The sequence below is a fragment of the Polistes canadensis genome, unplaced genomic scaffold (genome assembly GCF_001313835.1).
Source record: "Polistes canadensis isolate GaletaPanama2010 unplaced genomic scaffold, ASM131383v1 scaffold_120, whole genome shotgun sequence".
NCBI lineage: Eukaryota > Metazoa > Arthropoda > Insecta > Hymenoptera > Vespidae > Polistes > Polistes canadensis.
The window spans coordinates 400,608-423,092 of NW_014569667.1; the positions used below are offsets into that span (position 1 = coordinate 400,608).

General features: G+C 35.8%; 1 protein-coding gene across 1 annotated transcript in view; it reads right to left on the reverse strand.

Moving 5' to 3' along the window:
- Positions 1-22,485, reverse strand: part of LOC106787939 (Fanconi anemia group J protein homolog) — a 49,620-nt gene that overhangs the window by 4,037 nt on the left and 23,098 nt on the right. The window contains exon 5 of the mRNA XM_014750728.1: positions 7,729-7,770. Coding sequence (XP_014606214.1) covers positions 7,729-7,770 — 42 coding nt within the window. The remainder of the gene's footprint in view (positions 1-7,728; positions 7,771-22,485) is intronic.

A 22,485-nucleotide genomic window follows, 5' to 3' on the forward strand; every position in this document is an offset into this window, starting at 1 on the left:
AGAACGATTTAATCCTCTTGTTGGTGAAAAAAGAAAGAGAAAACGTACGGAATAGAAATATATATATATATAGAAGGGGTCTAAAGGTCTACTCGAGAAGGAAGGATTGAAAAGGAGAGATAACAAAAAGAAAGAAAGAAAGAAAAAAAGAAAAAAAGGAACAATTCAAAAGATGAAGAAGTAGCGTCTTAATCCTTTCCCTACGATTTAAGGAGTCAGAAAAATAGGAATGATCGTTCTTCAATGACAATTGCTATCCTTCAATTGGCTTGATATGTATGTATTAGTAATATGAGAGTTTAATCGGATTTCGATAAATGAGTTGAGTTTTAAAAAGGATATTTGAAAATGCGATTAAAAAGATGATACCCAAAGAAAAATTCTATTTGCCAGGCGGGATCATGGTAATCGAGAGAAAGAGAGAGAGAGAGAGAGAGAGAGATCATAATATTTCATTTCTATTCGGATCTCTCTTAGCGAGGGTTTAAATAATAATAAATAAGAGAAAGAAAAAATGAAAGAAGATATATGTTATATAATGTTATATATATATGTTACCGTGAAAAACCGAGATTGGAGAATGTGTAGATTCACATAGTCGTTTGGTGTATGTCCTAAAATATTAATGTATAAAAATTAAACTTAAATATTCGGTCTTTCATTAACGTATTTGTTACGTGTCGACAATAAGCGTCCACGTGAAATCTTGACATTATCCAATTTCGTTCTTTCACGGTAAACATATATACATACAATTATGAAATATGATATATAAATCACTTTTATTCGCACATATCTTAAACTCACATTCGGTATACCGAACGTTTTATTATGTTCGTTCAAAAATAATTAGGGTAAACAAAAAGAACATTAATTTAATCTTATTGTTATAGTTAAGAATGTTATTGAAAGTATAAAAAAAAAAAGAAAAGAAAAAGTAATAAAAAGTTTTGTTTGAGTGTTGAAATATAACGGATCAAGTGATAACGAAGTTTAGAATGTGTAGTTTTTTGAATATTACAAGAATGTAATTTAAATAAAAAAGACGCTGAACTTTAGAGATTAAGTTGCTGAAGAAATCCCAATAAGGGGACGAAATGTCCAATTAATCAAGACAAAGTTCTAGTTCTTTTGAATATCCAAATTCCCTACGATACTTATTTATTAATAATTTTATTTTTCGAGACGAGATGAGAGAAACAACTAATTGAGTGAAATAAAAAGTGTTTAGAAAATAAAAAAAGGAGAGAGACAAATATAAAGTTGCATATATATATATATATATATATATATCTATCTTTATCTTTTCCTTCTCTTCTCACTTTCAACTTCCCCTTGTTGGGCTCATCGTCAGTGGTGGCTTAATTGTCCATGAGCATCCGCTTGCGCAAAAGAGAAAATCCGCACGGCAGGGTCGAAAGGGCGGCTGGCTGGCTGGCTGGTTCTCAAGGGTGCGATAACTTTCGGCACCGACTGTATCGATGCTACGCGAAAGAGAAAGAGAGAGAGAGAAAGGGGGAGAAGAGAAAGAGAACGAGAACGGCCTCAGGGGTTTTCTCCCCTCGGGTGTTGGGGTGTGTTTCGTTGCCAGGCAACGACATCCTCCAAGTCCGTGGCTCTCTGATTGGCCCCCGTCCCGCTTCTCCTGTCTTAGCCTCACCCTCGAGCCCTCCATCTTCTCGTCCTTCTCCCTTCACCAATCAGACCCCCTTATGGGTTCTTCTGATGAAAAGCAGCATCTTTCGAGAACGAATACGCGATCCTATACTATGTTGTTCTATATATATATCTTTTTTCTTTGAGTATATTGTACATCTGTCTTTATCTACGTGTTAAACACGTTCGCGAAAAACGTGAATGCTATAATAGCATTCATTTTCATTGCGATGTAAAATTACATGAAAATTTTATATTTTTTACCATTCCAAAATTGTAAAGCCAATTATTTTGAATTTTATTTTATATATATATATATAACCTTAAGTTTTGTTTGTAATTATTTTATATCTCTAAAGGTATATGACTAACTGATTATTTAATATATATGATAATCTGACTGCCCATATAAAATGTGTGTGTTTTTTAATTGAAATTTTCGATATCACAACTAATTTAAAAAAATAAAATGATTCGTCACACTTTTTTTTTCCTCCCTGAAATTTAGAGTTTCTGTCCGCGAAACAGTGTTAACACACATTTTCAAAATATCCACTAGAATGTATTAGTTTTTTTTTTTTTTAAATTATCCAAGACAAAAACTAGAACAAGATACGATTGAATAAAAAATGATATTTTGTATAAAGAAAGAGACAAATCTCTGTTGTTTAATTCACAGCTGTACGTAGACAGAACTTCGACTGTGTCATCGATTACTATAATTCCGGAAACACATCATGGTGGTCTAACTCGTATCCACTTTATCTCTATCTTTCTCATACGAAGATTTCCAATTGGCACAGAGAATATATTTTCAATCACACGATGAATTTTTTATCTTTGATAAGACGTAATCAAAAAAGAAAGAAAAAAGGTAAGAAAAAGAGAGAGAGAGAGAGAGAGAGAGAGAGAGAGAGAGAGAGAGAGAGAGAGAGTAGGTAAAGGAGTAAGGAGAAAAAGAAAGAATCGTTGTGGTTTTATGCTTGCCAATCGACTGTTTGTTTATTCAGCATATGCGCGTTGTGAATGAGAGTGGAACGAACGAGATAGAGAGAGAGAGAGAGAGAGAGAAATAGAATGATCGACGTGAAACGAGTTCATTCATACTCGGACCTTGTGTGTTTCTGAATGGACGATGAAATGTTAGATATATCGTACGATCACGCGTTATATTTAAAAATGATAATTAAGATAAGGAAACGGGAATACGTTCTCGTTGATTAATTTTCTTCGAAGATAATTCTTATCTTTATATTTTATTCTTTCTTTCTTTCTTTCTCTTTCTCTTTTTCTTTTTATTTTTCCATCTTTCTATACTCTTACGTACGTATATCGATAAGAAATGAAATAGAAAGAAACTATTGTTTAATATTATTTTCATTAGTATACCATATTCTATATATATATATATACACAATTTATTATTATTTTTGTAATATTTTTTGTAATATAATGACAGGAATATTAAAATATATAATTGAATAATTCGTTAAAATTGATTTGTGTTTTGTACAAATTTTTCAAATGTTTTCGAACGATCACAACGAATAAGTTAGAAAAAAAAAAGTTAAATACGATCGAGAATTGAATCGTGGTTGGTGTATCATCATCCCTTTGATTAAAACGTTAGAGTTTATTTAATCGTCGAACGTTAAACGTAAACTTTTAACGTGACGCGTGAGAGCGATTACGCGGAGATCGGGAGTGCAAGAGGAGGAGGAGGATGAGGAGGTGGAGGAAGGGTGGTTAAGCTCGAAATGTTGAAAGGGATGTTTCAGGTTAAATATATTTTCGTCATTGGAGTCAAAGGAACTATGAAAACGCACACCGTTAAGTTAAAAATTCACGCGAATGAATATATAAACAAAAAGGATAATCAAAAAGAAAAAAAAGAAAGAAAGAGATAGAAAAATAATTAATAAATTTTCATTATCACAAAGGAAGAATTGTTTTGTGGAAATTAAACGATGTATGTGTAACAAGTTTAAAAAGAAAATTATATATAAACAAATATTTAAAAGTTGCCAAATCCGTAAGAAAATATGTAATAGTCTACTTGTTAACCACCTTAACTTACAACTACGGGAATAGCCCGTAGTACGATGAAGATTATTCAACAAAATAAATAACGCGGAAATAAAACAATGTTACGTGTTGATTATAGGATCGACATAATAGAATCACTATCGAATAATATTTCCCAAATTTTTCGGAAGTAAATCGTAGGTTAAAAGGAGTTATAAAAAGCGTAAGAAATAGATTTAAGATAGAATGAAATAGAATTTACATATTGCATTATATATAAGGGACTGCAAGGGAGAGGAGAGAGACTTTTTAATTTCAAGGTACTTAATAAAATATAATATACGCATACGAACATATATTATTACATTAATTACATACGTAGATCGAAATAAGATATATATTTTACAAAAAAAAGAAAAAAAGAAGAAAAATATAGAAAATGAAAAAGTAATAGATAGAGAGAGAGAGAGAGAGAGGTTATTTTTTCTCGTATGCACTCATCGTGTCAGAGAATTTGTGGGATTCGTGATTTATATCGGAGGGTTGATTGCTATCGGAATATATTTTGTCATTTGAGGGTTCGTTCGGTGGTTGGTACGAATGAGTGTTTCGAGTAGTTCGCAAGCTCGCAAGAAAGGAGGAAAGTTAAAGAGGGGTTGGAGAGATAAGAGTGAGGGCTGGCAAAGAAAGTCGAGGACCAATTAATTCGCGGCTACGACTCGATTTACGAAATCGTCGACTAATTGGCGGAGATTGCGGGCTTTCGGCGGCCGAACGAGCTTTTTACTCGGAGACAAAAGCCATAAAATGAGGAGAGAACACAGGCATACAGACAGACAAATAGACAGAGAAAGAGAGAAATGACAACACGAACGTTCGTCCCTTTCTCTAATTTTCTCTAATTCCTAAGGTGATTATTCGAACGATGAGAACAAAAAAAAAAGAACAAAAAAAATAGAACGGAGAGGAAGAGAATTATTCAATGAGATTAATAATGAACACGCGATTTATTATTATTTTTTTTTTCTTTTCTTCTTCTCTTCTTTTTCCTTTATCGAAATATCGATGATCATTCTTTTGTTTTTTTTTTTAATATAAAAATGAACGCACACATGTTTGTGCATATAATTGATATTTATTATATAAATTGCAATTAAAATTCAATGATAAATATAAAATATATATATATATATATAAATCTTTTTGTATTCTTATTTTTTTTTCTATCGATTCGATAATTAACGTGAAGGCTTTTTTATCTTTTGTTTTCGGAAGAAATGATAGATAATAAAAGAGAGAGAGAGAGAGAAAGAAAGAGAGAACGAAAGAAAGAAAGAGAGAAAGAAAGAGAAGAAGAGATCAATCAAAGTAATGAATCGTCTGCGAGAAACAGCCATTAAAAGGTTTTGTTGATTAAACGAAAGCACTCTAAAGTAAATGCAATCCTTTTTTCACCTAAGGATTCATCCTTAAGATTGCCTACTTCAAATATTCTCTCACTCTCTCTCTCTTTCTCTCTCTTCATTATCTATATATTTATATTTACTATTTTAAAGAAAAACATTTCTACAATAAATCGTAAGAAAACAAGTATTTAGGATCTTTTGTAAGATTTATTAAAGCATTCTAACAAATTTTGGTATGATTAACTTTTATTTTAATATATAATTAGAAAAAAGATAAATATATATTTATATTAATATATTTTCGCGTATGAGAAAACGAAAAATAAAAAAAAAAAAAAACCAAAAAGGAAGGAAAAAAGTCCAATAGAAATAGAGAGAGAGAGAGAGAGAGAGAGAGAAAAAGAAAACCCAGCTGTAAACAACAGAAAAAGATTCACTTTCTAAATTCACACACAGTATTCTCATTTTCGTTGTCTCGATTAGCATAGAATTGAGAGATAGAAGACCGATCTAAACGAACAGAACTATAGAGAGAGAGAGAGAGAGAGAGAGAGAGAGAGAGAGAGAGAGAGAGAAAGAGAGAAGGGGAGAGAGACGTACACTTCGAAACGTAGATTAGAAAGAGCCCGAGAAGAAAAGGTAATGAGCTGCTGCTGCACCGATGTGTGTAGAGTAATAGAAAGGTAGAAAGAAAAAAAAAAATAGAGAATGAAAAAAAAAGCTGGAAATAGAGAAAGAGAGAGAGAGAGAGAGAGAGAGGGAGAGAACATCATCACTTGGTGGATCCATACAACCGTCCATACACCCACCCACACATAGAACATGCGTACACGCATAGAATAGAATCGTCACGAGCACACAAAGCTGCACGCCAATCGCGTGGTGTGTTTTTAACACGAGCTTGGAATCGTATTCCGACCTTGTTGACGTTAACATGAACTTCCAAGATAGTAAAAAACAGAGATTATATATATAGATAGAAAGAGAGAGAGAGAACGATAGAAATAACAGCAAGCGACTGTGACAAAAGGGGGAGAAAAGGCAACGGGTGGAGAATAAAATGTGTAAGAGAGAGAGAGAGAGAGAGAGAGAGAAAGAGACGGAGAGACGTATAGATAGACAGATATACAGAGAGCAGAAGAGAACGAGAAAGAGAGAGAGAGTTGAGGGAAGCGTTGGTTGCGGGGGTTGGACTCTGGTTCGGTCGTCATGGCGACAAGCAATCCCGGGACCCACGGAGCTCGTCGCTAGGGTTGGTCGAAAAGGGTGGCCCAGGGCGTCTGCTGGCCAGGTTAGGCTGGGCATATTCCGAATGTCACTCGACAAGGGGACACAAGGATCTTCTATCTCTCTCTCCCTGAACGTGTGTAGGGTAAATGGCAAAGAGAGAGAGACAGAGAGAGAGAGAGAGGATGAGGTTGAACGAGGCAGGCCAAGATGGCCGACGACGCGACACCCACCATGTCAATAACACCCTTCTTCGACGCAAAGCAACGTTCTCTCATCCCCTCCATTTATTCTTCTCTTCTCTTTCAGTCGCGTTCTCTCTCTCTCATTCTCTCTCATTCTCTCTCTCTCGCTCGTTTCAGCGACCTTTCAACGAGAACTCGACTCTCTTCGGTGAATATATATATATATCTCTCTCTCTTTCTCTCGGCACCATTTTCTCCGGCTTCTTGCCTTCGATGGTAATTAACGCGACCTCCTGCTCTCGATGAAAAGAGGAATGAGGTGGGTAGAGGAGGGTGGGAGGCAGGACGGACCGGAGAGGATGGAGAGGACACACGAGAAGCAGCAAGGGCGTAATTCCGTTAAGTGTCTTCGTAAACTTCGTTAGCTGCATTTCCCTGACATTACTCACCCCTCTTTTCCTCCCACTTGTACTGATGATGCCGGGGGTGTCTACGCGAACTTACCCCTTTTGCTTTTCAACTCTATACGAGTTGTATACTATACCTATCTCTCTCTCTCTCTCTCTCTATGCTTATAGCTATAACTTCTCTATATTATACCTACCTCTCTCACTCTCTCTCTCTCTCTTTTTTTTTTTTTAATTTTTGTTTCCTTTCTCCTTACGCTTCGAAATTGCTTTCTATTGAATACCACCACCTATACCATATTTTTCGTTTATTTGTTTAGATATCTTGCAATGTTCACATGGTTAGTCGAATTTGTTCTTTTTAAAGGAACGATTAGATGTGAGAAGATCGACAGATGGTTCAGGAGAGAAAGATTTTCGTTATATATTAGATGTAATAATAATAATAATAATAATAATGTGGGAGAGAGAGAGAGAAAGATAAAGAGAGATATGGAGTAGATAGATAGAAGTTTTCGCGCTCGAATGAACGAGAAAATATGTTACATAGAATATTTGCCCGTTCGCCGCCTTTCGACTATCGACTAAGCACAATGAACGCAGGGATCTGGAAATTCGAGACTATTCACCCATTTTCCGAGGTATAATGTTTTCGAATTGGGAACGGTATGAAGAAAAAAAAAAAAAAAGAAGAAGAAAGGAAAATAAAAAAAAAAAAATAAGAGAAAATAGACCGTAATCGAAAAGTGCTTGTCTTTTTTTTTTTTTTTTTTTTTACATAAATGTTAATAAAATTAAGTAGCAAGTAAAATAAGTACTCACGTGATTGACGCATGAGGTCATCGAAAGCCCTTTCAATATCCTCTATAACAGAAACAAAAATGAGTGTATTGTAGAATTTTTCATATAAATATATATTTATTATATTACATTTCTCTCTTTAATATATGATTTATGTGTTACTTTTCATTAGATTTATTTATTAATTCTATATGATCACAAAAATGTCAATAAAAAAATTTTAATTCAATCGTTTAAATTAGGACAAGAGAAAAGGAAAACAAAAAGAAAACAAAAAAAGAAAAATAAATACGAAATAGGAAAAGTAAGTGAGAGAAATAAAAGTTGCAATAAAAAATAACATTGAATAGGATAGAAAAAAGGAAAGTTAATATTAAGAAAATAAAGAAGAAAAGTATATAGAAAGAGAAATAGAAAAAGGTGCAAGCAAGCAGCAAGTAAAGAGGAGAACAAACGAAGAAAAATTCCCTTTGGCATAATATATATATATATATAAGAACAAAATTGAAAGGATCTTCGCTAATAGATATTATATTTTTCATTCCTCCATAATAGAAACGGATTATGGGCCTGTCAGAAGCCTAATAACTGGTCTTGAGGCCCCGGAACATCTGATACGAGAAAAGGACCCTTTCTTATATACAATGTGCGTATTAAATACTAATCGCAATGCGTACGAGCAAACGATCGTGCAATATAATGCGACGACGAGTTGGGCGAAGCATATATAGGATCTTCAAAGGGCACCGACTCGTAGAAAAAAAAAAAAAAAAAAAAATAAAAAAAAAAAAAAAAAGAAAAAAAAAAAAAAAAAACCAAAGAAACGTTGAGTTCTTTGCAAAGACGACGACGACGACGACGACGTTGACGTTCTTGTAACACGTTACCCTTCTTCTGTACCTTGAAATTTGTACNCATCTGATACGAGAAAAGGACCCTTTCTTATATACAATGTGCGTATTAAATACTAATCGCAATGCGTACGAGCAAACGATCGTGCAATATAATGCAAATAAAAATTTAAAAACCAAAAAATAGGATCTTCAAAAAGCACCGACTCGTAAAAAAAAAAAAAAAAAAAAAAATAAAAAAGAACAAAAAAAGAAGAAAAGTAAAAACAAACCAGAGAAACGTTGAGTTCTTTGCAAAGACGACGACGACGACGACGACGTTGACGTTCTTGTAACACGTTACCCTTCTTCTGTACCTTGAAATTTGTACGAGAAGAGACTCGCACTTTGTATTTTTTTGTTAAATAAATGTGTATTTCCATTTCTCTCCTTCGTTTCTATTTCTTAAATGAGCCGTTTATTTTGAAAGTGGCATAAGTTACTTTTTCAAGAAAAAAATCGAATTAATGGCAACACTAATTGCAATTTAACGGTATGTTTTCATTAAAAAAAAAAAAAAAAGAAAGAAGGGACTTTTTTCACTTCAAATAAACTGCACAAAAGTGAGAAAGAAAAGAGAGAGAGAGAGGGGGAAAAAAATTAGAAAATAATTTTACAAGAGATAATTACAGAAGATTGACAATGTGAATATATTCTCTCTGTTACAAATAATAGAATATTTTGTAAGGGGCCATTTTGTTGGATGCGAACGAACGATTTTCTCTTGGAAAGAACTCGTGGCAATTCTCCACCATGATTTCGGTTCACTTCGAAAAGGGATTGGTACATGTGTGAGGGTGGTTTTCTGGTAAGGGAGTAAACCCTAAAACGAAGGGTTGCATCTCCTACTATATATATGGGAAGATTGATGGCGCGGAATTTCACCCCCCTAGGGACGGCCACAGAGATATAGCAGAGAATATTATCCCTCGGGAAGCCGTGTAATGAAAGCGTTTCGGCACCCCCATGCATCGTATCATCCCCTTGGCAATATAACTTACCTCTCTAGATAGAAATCCGTACATATATATATATATATATATGCATGTATAAACCTTAAAAAGAATCTTTGTATGTGTTTATGTGTACTGCCCAGCTGCAGAATAGCTACCACGCCCTCTTTTATTTTTCATCCCTCCGTTCGAGAATTAACGTCAGCGAGAGTAGGAGAAGATTGTTTGTTAAAGTTAAAGGCTTGCTCTTAAATACAATCAATTGATAAGAAGAAGAAGAAGAAGAAGAAAAAGAGAAAGAGATACGTTATGGTCAATTATCAAATTTATAATCATATATATATATAATCATCCCTCTGATTATTCGACGCCATTTTATAATGAAAAATGGTGCCAAATAAATTCAGATTTAATGCAACCAACATATACCACGACAAATAAACAATATTTCTGAAGAATCCTCTTAATAATAAACAAAACAAAACAAAACAAAAGAAAAAAAAGGATTCTAACAAAATTAAAGAATTGATTGATTGATGACTTCTTCTTTATAAAATACAAAAGAAAGAAAAGAAAAAATAGGATAAAGAGAGGAAAAAAAAAAATAAAAAAGAAAGAATAATAAGGTCACATAGGAGCAATGGAGGGAAAGGGAGGAAGCAAGCAAGCAAGCAAGCAAGCAACCAGGCAGGGAACGGGGGGTGGTAGTTTGGAAAAGGGCGGTAGGTAGGTAGGTAGGTAGGTAGTGCCGTCTCGAAGGGCAGAGAACGGAGCTCTCGATTCATCCTTGGAGAATAATATGACGGAAACGTCAGTCAATTAATAAGCATAACGAACCTGACTAATTTCCCCTTTTGTTTGGTGCCTTTGGATGGATGAATAAGTGGCCATTATGCGGCTTTTATGATTGGTCAGATCCGTATCGCGACAGCCGGTTCTGCTTTTGAAATCCCGCAAGTAGTGCGCGCGCGCACACCTTGTTGGAGAAGCTGGAACTGGAGCTGGATGAGGAGGAGGAGGAGGAGGGGGTGGGGGTGGAGGAAACTTCGCTAGCAAAACGCGCGGGCGGCAAGCCTTTTTATTATTTAACCGCGTACACGTGCCGACGACGGAATCGTTTTCGTTTCTACCCCCCCCCCTACCCCACCCCCCTCGCGTTTTGTATATGATATGTTCTCTCTCTCTTTCTTTTGAAGATAGACGTTTATCTATCTTTCTCTGTCGGTCTTTTCTCACGCGTGCTCTGCGACTCTGTCGGCAGCTCTTAATTCTTCTTAGCTCATTGTCCTATACCTACCCTACCTACCTACCTTTTTTTTATACATGTTGTTTTTTTTCTCCTTTTTCTAAAGAATAGGAGAAACCGCGACTTGAACCGAGATATCGATCGGAGACGATCGAGATCGAGATTTAGTTTAGTTTAGTTTAGTTTTTCGGTACTAGTCCTTCTTTTTTTTTTTTTTTCTTTCGTTCTTTTCACTTCTTTTTTTTTTGGCTAACTTATTGATTTTTATTACATAAAGATTTCGATTTGTTTCGGTGAATCCTGATTAGATGTAGTATTTCTTAGATTTAGACAAAATGAAGATTAGTATTTTTGAATGCAACAGTTTGTTCGCAAGATTTTCTTTCATTTATTTATAAGCGATTATATTAATGTTAGGTATACATTGTTTATAATTACAAACCGATGTTATTATATATTTTTCCAATGATCTTATTTTTTTTTTTTATTTTATTTCGTTTAATTTTTGAAAGAAAATCGCGAAATATTTGCGTGCGTCCCTTTTCAAAAAGTAAAAAAAAAAAAAAAAAAAAAAAAGAAAAACTTCAGATAAGAATATATAAAGAGAAAAACCCCTTAAACTGAACGTGAGGTGTGTAGACCATTTTTTTCTTTTCTATCTTATCTTATAATTAATATCTCGAGAGATTGAGGGAGATAAAAATATTACAAGGTAAATTGCGTCAGGGTTGGTGTTGTTGGTTGACCGGATCATAGACATTTTTGTTCTTACTTGAAGAATAAAGAAATGAAAAGATATGCCAAGATGAATACAACGAATCGTTCGATAATTAATCAAAATCTTGAAAAACAACAAATGGACAGAAATTTGTTAACACCTTCGTGAACGTAAATGCTAGCTATTATAGCATTCATTTTCATTCTGATGTAAAATGACATGAAGCCAATTATTTAGAATTTTATTTGAGATACAACCTTAAGTTTTTGTAATAATTATACCTATAAAGGTAATGATTAACTGATTATTTAATATATATGATAATCTGACTGCCCTTATAAAATGTGTGTTTTTCATTCTAATTTTCGAGATAATATCACAACCAATTTAAGAAATAAAATGACTGACTGTCACTTTATTTTTCCTCCCTAAAACGATGTTTCTGTTTCCGCGAACGTGTTAAGTATTGAAGGATAAAATGGAAGAAGATGTACACCCGTTAGATGTTTCCGTCGTAACCAGTTTCAACGACGAAGCAATCTCCGCGAAGGGTGCGTTTACATCCTATGGAATCGAAGCCTCGTCTCAATCCCTCCCCTCCTCTCCCCTGCCCCCCCTCTATCTCTCTCTCTCTCTCTCTCATCATATATACCACGATTTGTCCCTTTCGCGAGAGGAAGAAAGAGAGAGAAAGAGAGAGAGAGTGAGTTGTCCCGAGGGGATTGAAATTAAAATGACAATGAGGGCAGATCCGAAGGGTGGCTAAAAATGCGTACCCTTGGCATCGGCCAATCAGCTGCGAATCCCAGGACGCCATCGCGACCCTTTTTACTCTCTCTCTCCTTCTTTTACATTTTTCTTTCCTCCTCTGCTTCTTTCATTCCCTCGTATCCCATCTCTTCTTCCTTTCAACTTCTCTTCTACTACCCTACCATTACTATGACACAACATACATACTTTTCTTCGTACTGGGAGAAGAGCCCACGAAATGAAAACGTTTAATGCGCGGTGATCCTTTAGAGGAGTTTTCAAACCCTTCCGTTGATTTCGTTAGCTTGCTGCTGCTGCTGCTGTTGCATGCTACGAAAGAGAGAGAGAGAGAGAGAGAGAGAGAGAGAGAGAAAAATTTACGAGCAAAATACGAAGTACATCGTTGGAGGAATAGTCGAATGGATGATAGGAAAAGGAGGGTTACCACCCCTTTTATCTCTTTCTTTCTTTTTTTTTTTATTTCTTATTCGAGAGAGTAAGTGGAATTTTGTTGATCCTTTCTATATATATATATATATTTTCCCTTCTATTCTTTGTTACCATCATTCAAAATCTTTTTCTTCTTCTTCTTCATCGTCATTTATCTTTATCTTTTTTTTTAATCTTCCAAAATTCAAGATAGAAAGAGAAAATGAAAATTGCAGAAAAAGTGAAAATAAAAAATCAAAAAGAATAGAAAGAAAATAAGAATCGAAGAAAGAAACGAAAAATGGGAATTGTAGAGAAAAGATAGAGGAAAGGAGAATGAGGGTGTGGGTGGGTGGGAGGAGGACAAAAAAAAAATAAAAACAAAAAACAGAGATATAGAAAACGAGAATAGTAGAAAGAGAAAGAAAATGAGAACGGAGTAATGGAGAAAACTGAACAAGAAATATATATATATATATATATACATACATACACATCAGCAGACATACATATATTCTTCCCCACGTATACAGAGACACGCGTACGTAGAACGTCGAAGAGAAGTAGTAAGTGGGAGAGAAGGGTAGTAGGTGGGTGGGATGGGGAGGTATAGAAAGAGATAGAGAAGAGATAGAGAAGAGAGAGAGAGAGAAAGAGGCGTGGGGGTGGAGTGGGGTGAGGGGGTCTTTTCATGTCGCCTCCTCTCGGTTTTCCGCAGGAAGAGCACAACCCCTGGCTGCGTGTGACAGCCATTTTAATTCCGAGCCCCGAGGGGGCCCCTGATTTTCATTCCCCATGATGGAACATCAGCCGCCTTTCCTCATCCTTCCCTTCCCTTCCCTTCCCTTTCCTTCCCTTCCCATCCTTCCTTCCTTCCTTCCCTCTTTTTCTTTCTCATCTCTTTTTCGCTCGTGGAAAGCTTTCAACGAATAAGGTCTCTTTCTCTGTTCAATCAACGACGACACGAAGAGGAGAAGAGAACGTTAGCAGACTGTTAGAGGACGGAGACCACCACCGAGATGATCACCGTGTGCTGTTGCTGTTGCTGCTGCTGTCGGCTATCTCGGTTGTCGCATCGCGAATCGAATAAAAGCCTCGCCTAGATGGGGCTTTTTCAGGCTTTACAAGTATAAGGGGAAAGGGACCACGGTTTCTCTCTTCCCTCTTTTTCTCTCCTTTTTTTTTGCAACCAACAGCAGCAACGACGACGGCCGTTTAATTTCGGGAATAAGAACGCTAAGCGAGCTACCAGCACCACCACCACCACCACCACCACCACCACCATCAAACTGCCTCTTCCTACTCCTCATCTTTTCTCTTCCTTTCTTCCTTCCTTCTCTCTCTTTCTCTTTCTCTTTCACTTTATCATTCTCTCACTCTGACTCGACTCTCGGTGAAAGTTTGGAGCCCATGTTCGAGCTAGATCCCCCGTCGTTTCTCGCTACAACGCGGAGAACGCATTTCTCTTGTTTCTCTACGGGAGAGAGAGAGAGAGTTTGAATTTTCCCACTCGACGATCACAACTTTTCAGATGATTTTATACTTTTCTCTTTTTCTTTCGATACTTTCAAGGCAAGGGAGAATGAGAGAGAGAGAGAGAAACAAATGTGCATTTTTATGTAAAAATGTGCACGCAACAAACCTAAACGATTTTTATTAGATTTGATTAGATTTTTGTTTTCAGATAGTATTATTCAACGTTTTGTGAATTTGCATTGGATAAAATTGTCCAAATATATTTTACAATTTACACAATTAATTAATCGTTCGGAAGGAATTATATTTCACGTAACAATTGCGATATTTGAGTAATATTAACAAGAGAGAGAGAGAGAGAGAGAGAGAGAGAGAGAGAGAGAGATTAACAAAGATCAGTAAAAGGTCATATAGAAACTGAGATAAAATGATAAAAGTATCCTTTTCTCTTTGGACGATAATAAACAGTATGCGATAATGAGTCTAATTGTTGTTACAAGCATGAAAATGGAACCACTTTGTTAAACGTATGTACAATATGTAAATGAAATGATTGTTTTGAGCAAACAATAACGACGACGGGGAGGCTAGTGCTCAACGTTGATCGAGTCGAACCGTTTACGGCCGATTAAATTTAATTTATAAATAACTGTCCGCATACGATTTCATTCTTCCCAACGATATATATATATATATATATATGACAATATACATTTCATTAAAATGGACCAATCAAATTTTCTCTCATTTTTTGTCTTCTTAATAATATTTTCCAAATAATTTTTATTGTTTCATTTATAAATCTCTTTATATAAAGCCGATTCGAAAGAACGCACGGAATTAACGTTACTAAATAAATGCGTAACATTTTTTTACGTATTCGATTTTACATGCCAGACAGAAAACACCACCCAGCAGCAATGTGCCCGATTTTTTCAAAAAGAAACAATAAATCGCGGCAATACACATTCTCATTCCGATATGAAATTCGCATTTTCGCGATAGAATATTTCGATCGTTATTTTTTATCAATTTTTTCTTTTTTTCCTTTCTCGACATAATCCCCCTTTTTGGAAAATAAGAGATATACAAATAAATTTGGACTGATTAAATATTAAAAATAAAGATATGTTTTCGCGTCAGTCTGTGTTTCTTATATTCAATTTAATTTATTGTTATTAAAATAATAAAACGTGTATTTCATATTATGCTGATCATTTATCGCAAAGTGGTTGGTGAGATATTTTAAATAAAAGAATAAACAAATATAAAATAAGAGACCATTACCGATAGTCTCTCTCTCTCTCTTTCTCTCTCTCTCTCTCTCTTTGTTAATAAATAATAATCATACCAGGAAATAAACGTTTTGGGGAATAAACAAGAATATCGTATAGGAGACACTTGTTGGTCAATAATTTTTAAATTACGTTACATCTCCCCTCTCACTCCCGCATTTCACCGCGCCAGGAAGATAATTTCCACGGTCATGAAATTTCCAAATGGTTTCGAATTTGTTTCGCATTATTTTCCCTTCAAATTACTGTAAAATTACGTGCTCGATGTGAATACACGGGACAATGATACACACACTCTAACATACGCAGTACGCGCGTATGTTTGTCTGTACTTATAAATTCATTTTGTATTATACATCGATTTGTCGAGACAGATGATCGAAATGAAGAAGAAAGAAGAAAAAAAAAGAGATAATATTCCGCCTTCATTCAATGTTTTTGCTCTTTTATTAACTACATAATAATTTATCGGTTTAACAATAACAAAAATCTGCGTTTCAACTAATCATCTCGATTAAAATAATACAATATAAACCCAAAAAAAGAAAAAGAATATTCAAGATAATGACTAAAAAATTCAAGCATTTCCAACAGATGCATTACTACACATAATATTAAAATGGTAAAGATTCAAATAGCCCCTAGACTTCATTAATAAAAAAAAAAAAAAAAAAAAACAAGTCACCGAGTCAAAACAAAGAAACATTATCACCGACATCAGCAATATCAAGAACGGGGATAGGGAATGTACACGTTCTACGGGTTAATCCAAGCTAGAAGAGTAGAAATGAAAGAAGGTATACAGGCGAAAATTGCGGCATCTCTACTTCATTTTTTTGCGCTAGTACGTCTTTTTTTTTTCTTTTTTTCTCTCTTCTCATTCATCGTGCGATATATCTCGGTTGTGAAGCTGCAGCACCAGCACCAGCACCAGCACCGGCACTGGTAGCATTGCGTCTTTTCTTCTCATTACTCTGTTGGACCTCATCCTCGTACTACTACTACTACTACTCTTTCGTTTCTTTCCCTCTCACGAATAGAAGCAAGCAAGTAGACAAGCAAGCAAGTAAGCAAGCAAGCAAGTAGTGGTAGGAACCCTCTCAAGCCCTCAGTTGCAGCGCCATCATCCGTCCCTGGGCTCACTTCACTCGCTCACTGACTCACCGGGGGCGTCTAATAATGTCGCCAGCCAGGCGTTCCACGTTCCACCCCTGATTCAAACCACCCTCCCACAGTCACGTTCCTGGACGGGTAGGATAGAACGAGGGGGTTGAACGGGTGAGAGACTACGGGGGAAGGGGTGGCTCGGATACGTACGTACGTATTCCCTGCACCATCTCTGCTGCCGACGAAATGAGCCTCGCTTTGCCAGTCTTCCATCTTTCTCCCTCTCTCTTTAGCTAGCTAGCTAGCTAGTGGCATGAGATAGCTAGCTAGCTAGCTACCCCACTTTCAACCTACCACAGCCAACAACCAGAGCCGTTTCCGTAACCACCACCACCACCACCACCAGCATCACCACCACCATCACTATACGTCTCATCATCCTCGTTCTAGCCGCGGGGGAAAGCAGCGAGAAAACACCTCGTACTCTCGGCTATCGTTCTTACCTTTCTCTTTTTTTTTTTTTTCTTCTTTATGTTTTTATTTTTTTCCTCCCTTTTGTTTCTTTCTTTTTTTGCATAGGACAGAGAGCAGACGACTCTGAGTTCCTGGTTGACCGATTACTACTTTCGTACCTCAACGCTTTTATTACCGTGGATTTTTTTTTCCCTCCGAGGGGTTAATTTGTCCCTTTTTTCGATTCGTGACTTTGGAAATGTTAGAAATAGGCCTTTTTTTTTTTTTTTTGTTCTTCTTCTCTTTTGTTTTCTGGAATTGCGGGGGGAGATGAGATTTTGCGAATTAGAATTAATATTAAATTTGAATTATGTAGTCTTTCGATGAATTTTCATTTATGTTTTAGCAATAAGACGGCTTATATTTTTCTTTATATATATATATATATATATATGGGATTAGAAATAATGGAATAGATTTTTTATTTTTATCGTACTATCATCTCTTTGATTAAGATTATCGAGAGAGAGAGAGAGAGAGAGAGAGAGAGAGAGAGAGCTTTTAAACGCTGAAAACATTTATATCGGATTCTATCTCTTTCTATCTTTCTGTTTTTTTATTCGACAATATGTCCATGATATTGGCAGCCGACTTACGACGTAATCGCTGAGATTATTCTATCGCTCAATAGCTTTTCCTCTAGCCCCCATCACTGTCCCTCCCCTTACCCCCATAGAAAATGTTTCTGTCAAACAAACACGATCTTTTTTTTTTCTTTTTTTTTTGTCTAAAATGGATTTTAGATAAATACGAATATTAAATGTTTGATATAATTTTCTTTCTTTCTTTATATATATATATATATATTATTGTATTTTTTGACTTCGGAAACACTCGTTTTCACCCTTGTCAACAACATAGAAGCTGATCATCGATAAATATGACCGACGAGTAGCAATATCCTTGAGTGAACACGTGCGATCGTTAACAAAGGACTAGTCTTCCATGAAGAATGAGAGAAAGAGAGAAAGAGAGAGAGAGAGAGAGAGAGATACCGATAAAAATAACTTCATTCGTGGTTCACGAATCATCGTGTAAATCTCCCTCTCTAAATACTATTTATTACTTTTTCACTCGAATATACTCTGTGTACCACCATAAACATTCTCTTATTTCTTTGACCATCTGTAAATGTGTGTGATTCCTTTACGTATTAATAATAATTAATTCGTCTCGCTTTTTACAAATGACAAATATATTCGAGAAATAATGATTGTAATTAAGCGACTTTTTTTAAAAGATATTTTGTTGTTATCGGTTATATAACAAATCTGATCCGAATTAAAGAGAAAATATCAAGTTTTTAAATAATATAAAACTCGTAGCATTAACGAAGAGATTGAATTTTTCTAATTGACAAAAAGTTTCGTTCACGTCGATATTAAAATTCATGATCGTAATTATAAACAAAAAAAAAACACACACAGAAAATATATATACCAATAAAAGTAAATAGATAGATTTTACTTGAATCTCAAGTTAAAACACATTACGCAAGATAGATCATCCTTATATAATACAAAATATTTTCTCTTTTAATAATAATCCAAATGAACCTCTCTCTCTCTCTCTCGAACGAGAAAAATCTGTGGAATAAAAAAAAGAAAAAAAAGAGAAGAAGAAGAAGAAGAGAAAGAAACCAAAAAAAGAAAAAGAAAACAAAAAAAAAAGATAAAAGATTTAGAGAATAAAAGAAGTACGCGTAGAGGATATATCAATTTGAATAGAAGGAAAAGGTTCGAATGGGAACACCCGTTAGATTATTTGGCTTCATGGTGCGGGGAATATACTATGCCAATATGACGTGGAGGGCTTGTTCACAGCGAGGGTGGTGGTAGCCATGGTAACGGCGGCACCCGTGAGTGTCGGCTCCAACGCCACCCGAGTCGTCCCTCATCTCCCTCCCTCCTCCTTTTCAACCACCCACCCTCTCTCCTCTTCCTCTTCCTCCTCTTCCTATTCCAACCCCGTACACCACCGCCATCACCGACGCCACTACTATCGCCTCTTGCTCACCCCCTCGTGTACGCCACCGACATCAGCACAGCATCAGCAGCAGCAGCATCAGCAGCAGAAGCAGCAGCATCGACACCCTTCAACCCCCCTCTGTGGACCAGGAGGGCGAAAGCCACTCTCCTACCCTCGAAAGCCCTCCTCTAACAGCTCTCTGTATGTGTCTACGTGTATGTCTTTCTCTCTCTCTCTCTCTTTCTCTCTGTGTGTGTGTGTGTGTGTGTCTATATAGAGGCAGGGCAGGCAGGGTGCCTACCGCCTCCACGATCAATATGGTGGACAGACGCACCGACACCCTCCAGGGAAAGGCCAATTCGATTTACTAAATTTTCTCCTTCCCCTACTTTTTCTCTCTTTCTCTTTCTCTTGTTTATATTCTAAAGGTTTAGCCAGTCTTCTTTCTACTACTTTTATGTTTACATTCGTACGTGTATTGGAATTGTTGTCAAGAAAATGATGACTTTTTCTTAGCTTCACAGATGATGATGATGATGATGATGATGATTTAGTAGAAAAAAATTAAATAACTCTAATGATATTTGATAGTTTTATTTCTCTTTATAATTGGCCCTATTATATTATATTTTTCGTTATCATTTTTTTCGTCTAAGAAAATATTTTGCCAATGTTTGGAAATATTTGAGTAAAGTTGAGTTGTTCTGTCTGATTACAAACGGTTATTACTACTTTCGAGTTTTTACTACTTCCTTGTATATGCAATAATTTTGTTTATTAAGTAATAAGAGGCATACGAACACATACAACAATAAATCTACATTTCATATTGATTTCTTCAATAAATTCTTGAACAATCATTTTATAAATGATTAGTTTCTAAGATTATATTCTACTTCATGTCAATATGAAAGTTACATTTTTATTATAAAAAGAAAACAAACGCCTACAACAATATTTCACTTGAATACGTTGATCCATAGGATCGAAGTAAGGACATGGAAATGCAATTAATAATAAACCTTAGTCTCTCTCTCTCTCTCTCTCTCTCTCTCTCATTCTTTCTTTCTCATTATATCAAAGAATTCTCTAGTACTGAGATTCAGGTGAGCAAACAGGCCCGCGGCCGAAAATCCTGTAGCAGCAGCAGCAGCAGCAGCAGCAACAGGATTTAATCTTTCGCCCGTGAGCGATCCCGTTCATTTTCGAAAACCGTTACCCCTAAGGGAAGATTTTAAGTCTCCTTTTTGAAAGAATCAAAAAAAGAGGGCACAGAAAAAAAGAAAAAAAGGAGGAAAGATTTAAAATTGCAGCGCTAAGGAAAAGTTATAAAAAAAAAAAAGATGTACAAAAAAATCTCCATTTTGTTTTACCTCTCTTGTATGACTTTTTTTTTTTCTTTTTTTTTAATGCTACGAAAAGGGGGGGGGGAGGGAGGTAAGAAGAAAGATACAAAAAGCAATTAAAATATACTTTTGTTATAGAAAAAAATATAAAAGGACAAAGTCAGGTAAGAGAAGGTGACGCAGTTGGCCCTTTAGAAACTGGAATTGTTGAAGGGGCAGCGGCGAATGAGCAAGCGTTTCGTCGGCTTCTCCGATTTCAAGCGTCTAACCGCTTTCACAGGGCGCACACTTTACTTTGCTTTGCTTTCTCGGAGCGCGATGGTGGCGACAATAAAACTTAAAAAAAAAAAAAAAAAAAAAAAAAAAAACAAAAAAAAATCATCAGTAGACGCGCCGCCACTGCTGGACCTGGCATATCGAAGGTCTAACCCTTTTCTTCCTTCCTTTCTCTCTTTCTATCTCTTTCTCTCTCGAAAAGATATCAAATAAAATCGATAGAGAAATTCTAGTAGATTTGGATTCAGAGAGAATCATTCGATTGGACGTATTGAGATTGTGTGTTAATTAGCCTGTTATTAATTAGGATCTCTCATATTTTCATTTATTTTCATAATTATCCAATTTTTTTTTTTATGTATAATCCCATTTAATTAACAAATATATATATTTATTATATATTGGATATATGTTATAGAGAACAAAAAAAATCCTAATAATAAAATAAGTCGTGCAACAATTTCTAGATTGTCTTTGATCTTACTCGTACTTTGAAATTCTAACAAAAATGATACCACAAAAGAGAAAAAGTCAATAGAGATCGTTCTGTGGGTACCCGCACCACACGTGCGCATACGAATAAGAGGAAGTACGAATACAAACGTACAAATCACAATTGCTGCGAGACATAAGGCATTTGATAGCCTTCATGGAGTGTAGAAAAGGGGTGGCAGTATGCACGCAGTGTACAGAGATATAAAGTGCAACAGAGATAAACGGATACAAAGATAGAGAGATAAAGAGAGAGAGAAGGAGAGGGAGTGAAAGAGAGAGAAAGCGAGCGTGATGAAACCCTCCCAGTCATCTCAGTGGGTGGATAGCGAAACAGGGGGGTAACTTTGATTGGTCAGCTATCGTGTGCACACGCGCATAAGCAGTGCACTACTGGTTTGCATTACTAATTCCCAGCTCCAGGCTTAACTATCCCATTTGGATCCAAGTTGCCGTCCATCTGGGGAGCACGAGCATCACACACAGTTCTATTCCTCCCTCTAACCACCCTCTCTACCCATCCCCTCCTCCACCACCCCACCGCCTTTCTGCTTCTCCCTCTAATAAGCCCATTTTCCTCTTTCCTGCATCCTCATCCTCTTGCCACCCCCCTTTTGCCCGCTCGCACCCTCACCATCGCGTCCTGGCCTTTACAGGATAATATAGACTGTTCGTTGCACAACCAATGGCAAACGGGCCTTGTTAATTAGCGCCTAAGAAGGCAATGCGTTTACTGCCACAAAGCGAAAGATGAAACCATAGGCGTATATGTATATGTATATATATATATAGATATATATGGTCACTAAATAAGCTTGTTATATAGGATTTTAGATTAACATTATATTACGTATCATTAATTGTTAATTCATTTTCTTTCACCTTTATATATATATACGTTATATAGATTTGATTTAACGATAGATAAAAACGAAGGTAACAATTTGAAAGCGTATAATAATAAGTCATATGTAGAAATGATTTATTTGACATATATTTTATCTATCTTTCTTTCTTTCTTTATCTTCTGTGTTATATTTTTAACCCTTTAAAACTTTTCGCCTTTTTCATTATCCATCTCTCATCATGTCAGTTAGAACTTACACTTCAATCTTCTTCTACCAGCTTTGGGCATCGCAGCATCCCCTAGGCACTGTTTACGTTCGCCATTCTGACGTATAACACGGACCATTATCGTTACGGTTCTAAAGAAAACGCACCAAAACATTTCTATGTTGAAAAAAGAGAGAGAGAGAGAGAGAGAGAGAGAGAGAAAAAAAGAGAGAGAGAGAAAAAAAGAGAGAGAAAAAAAAAAGATA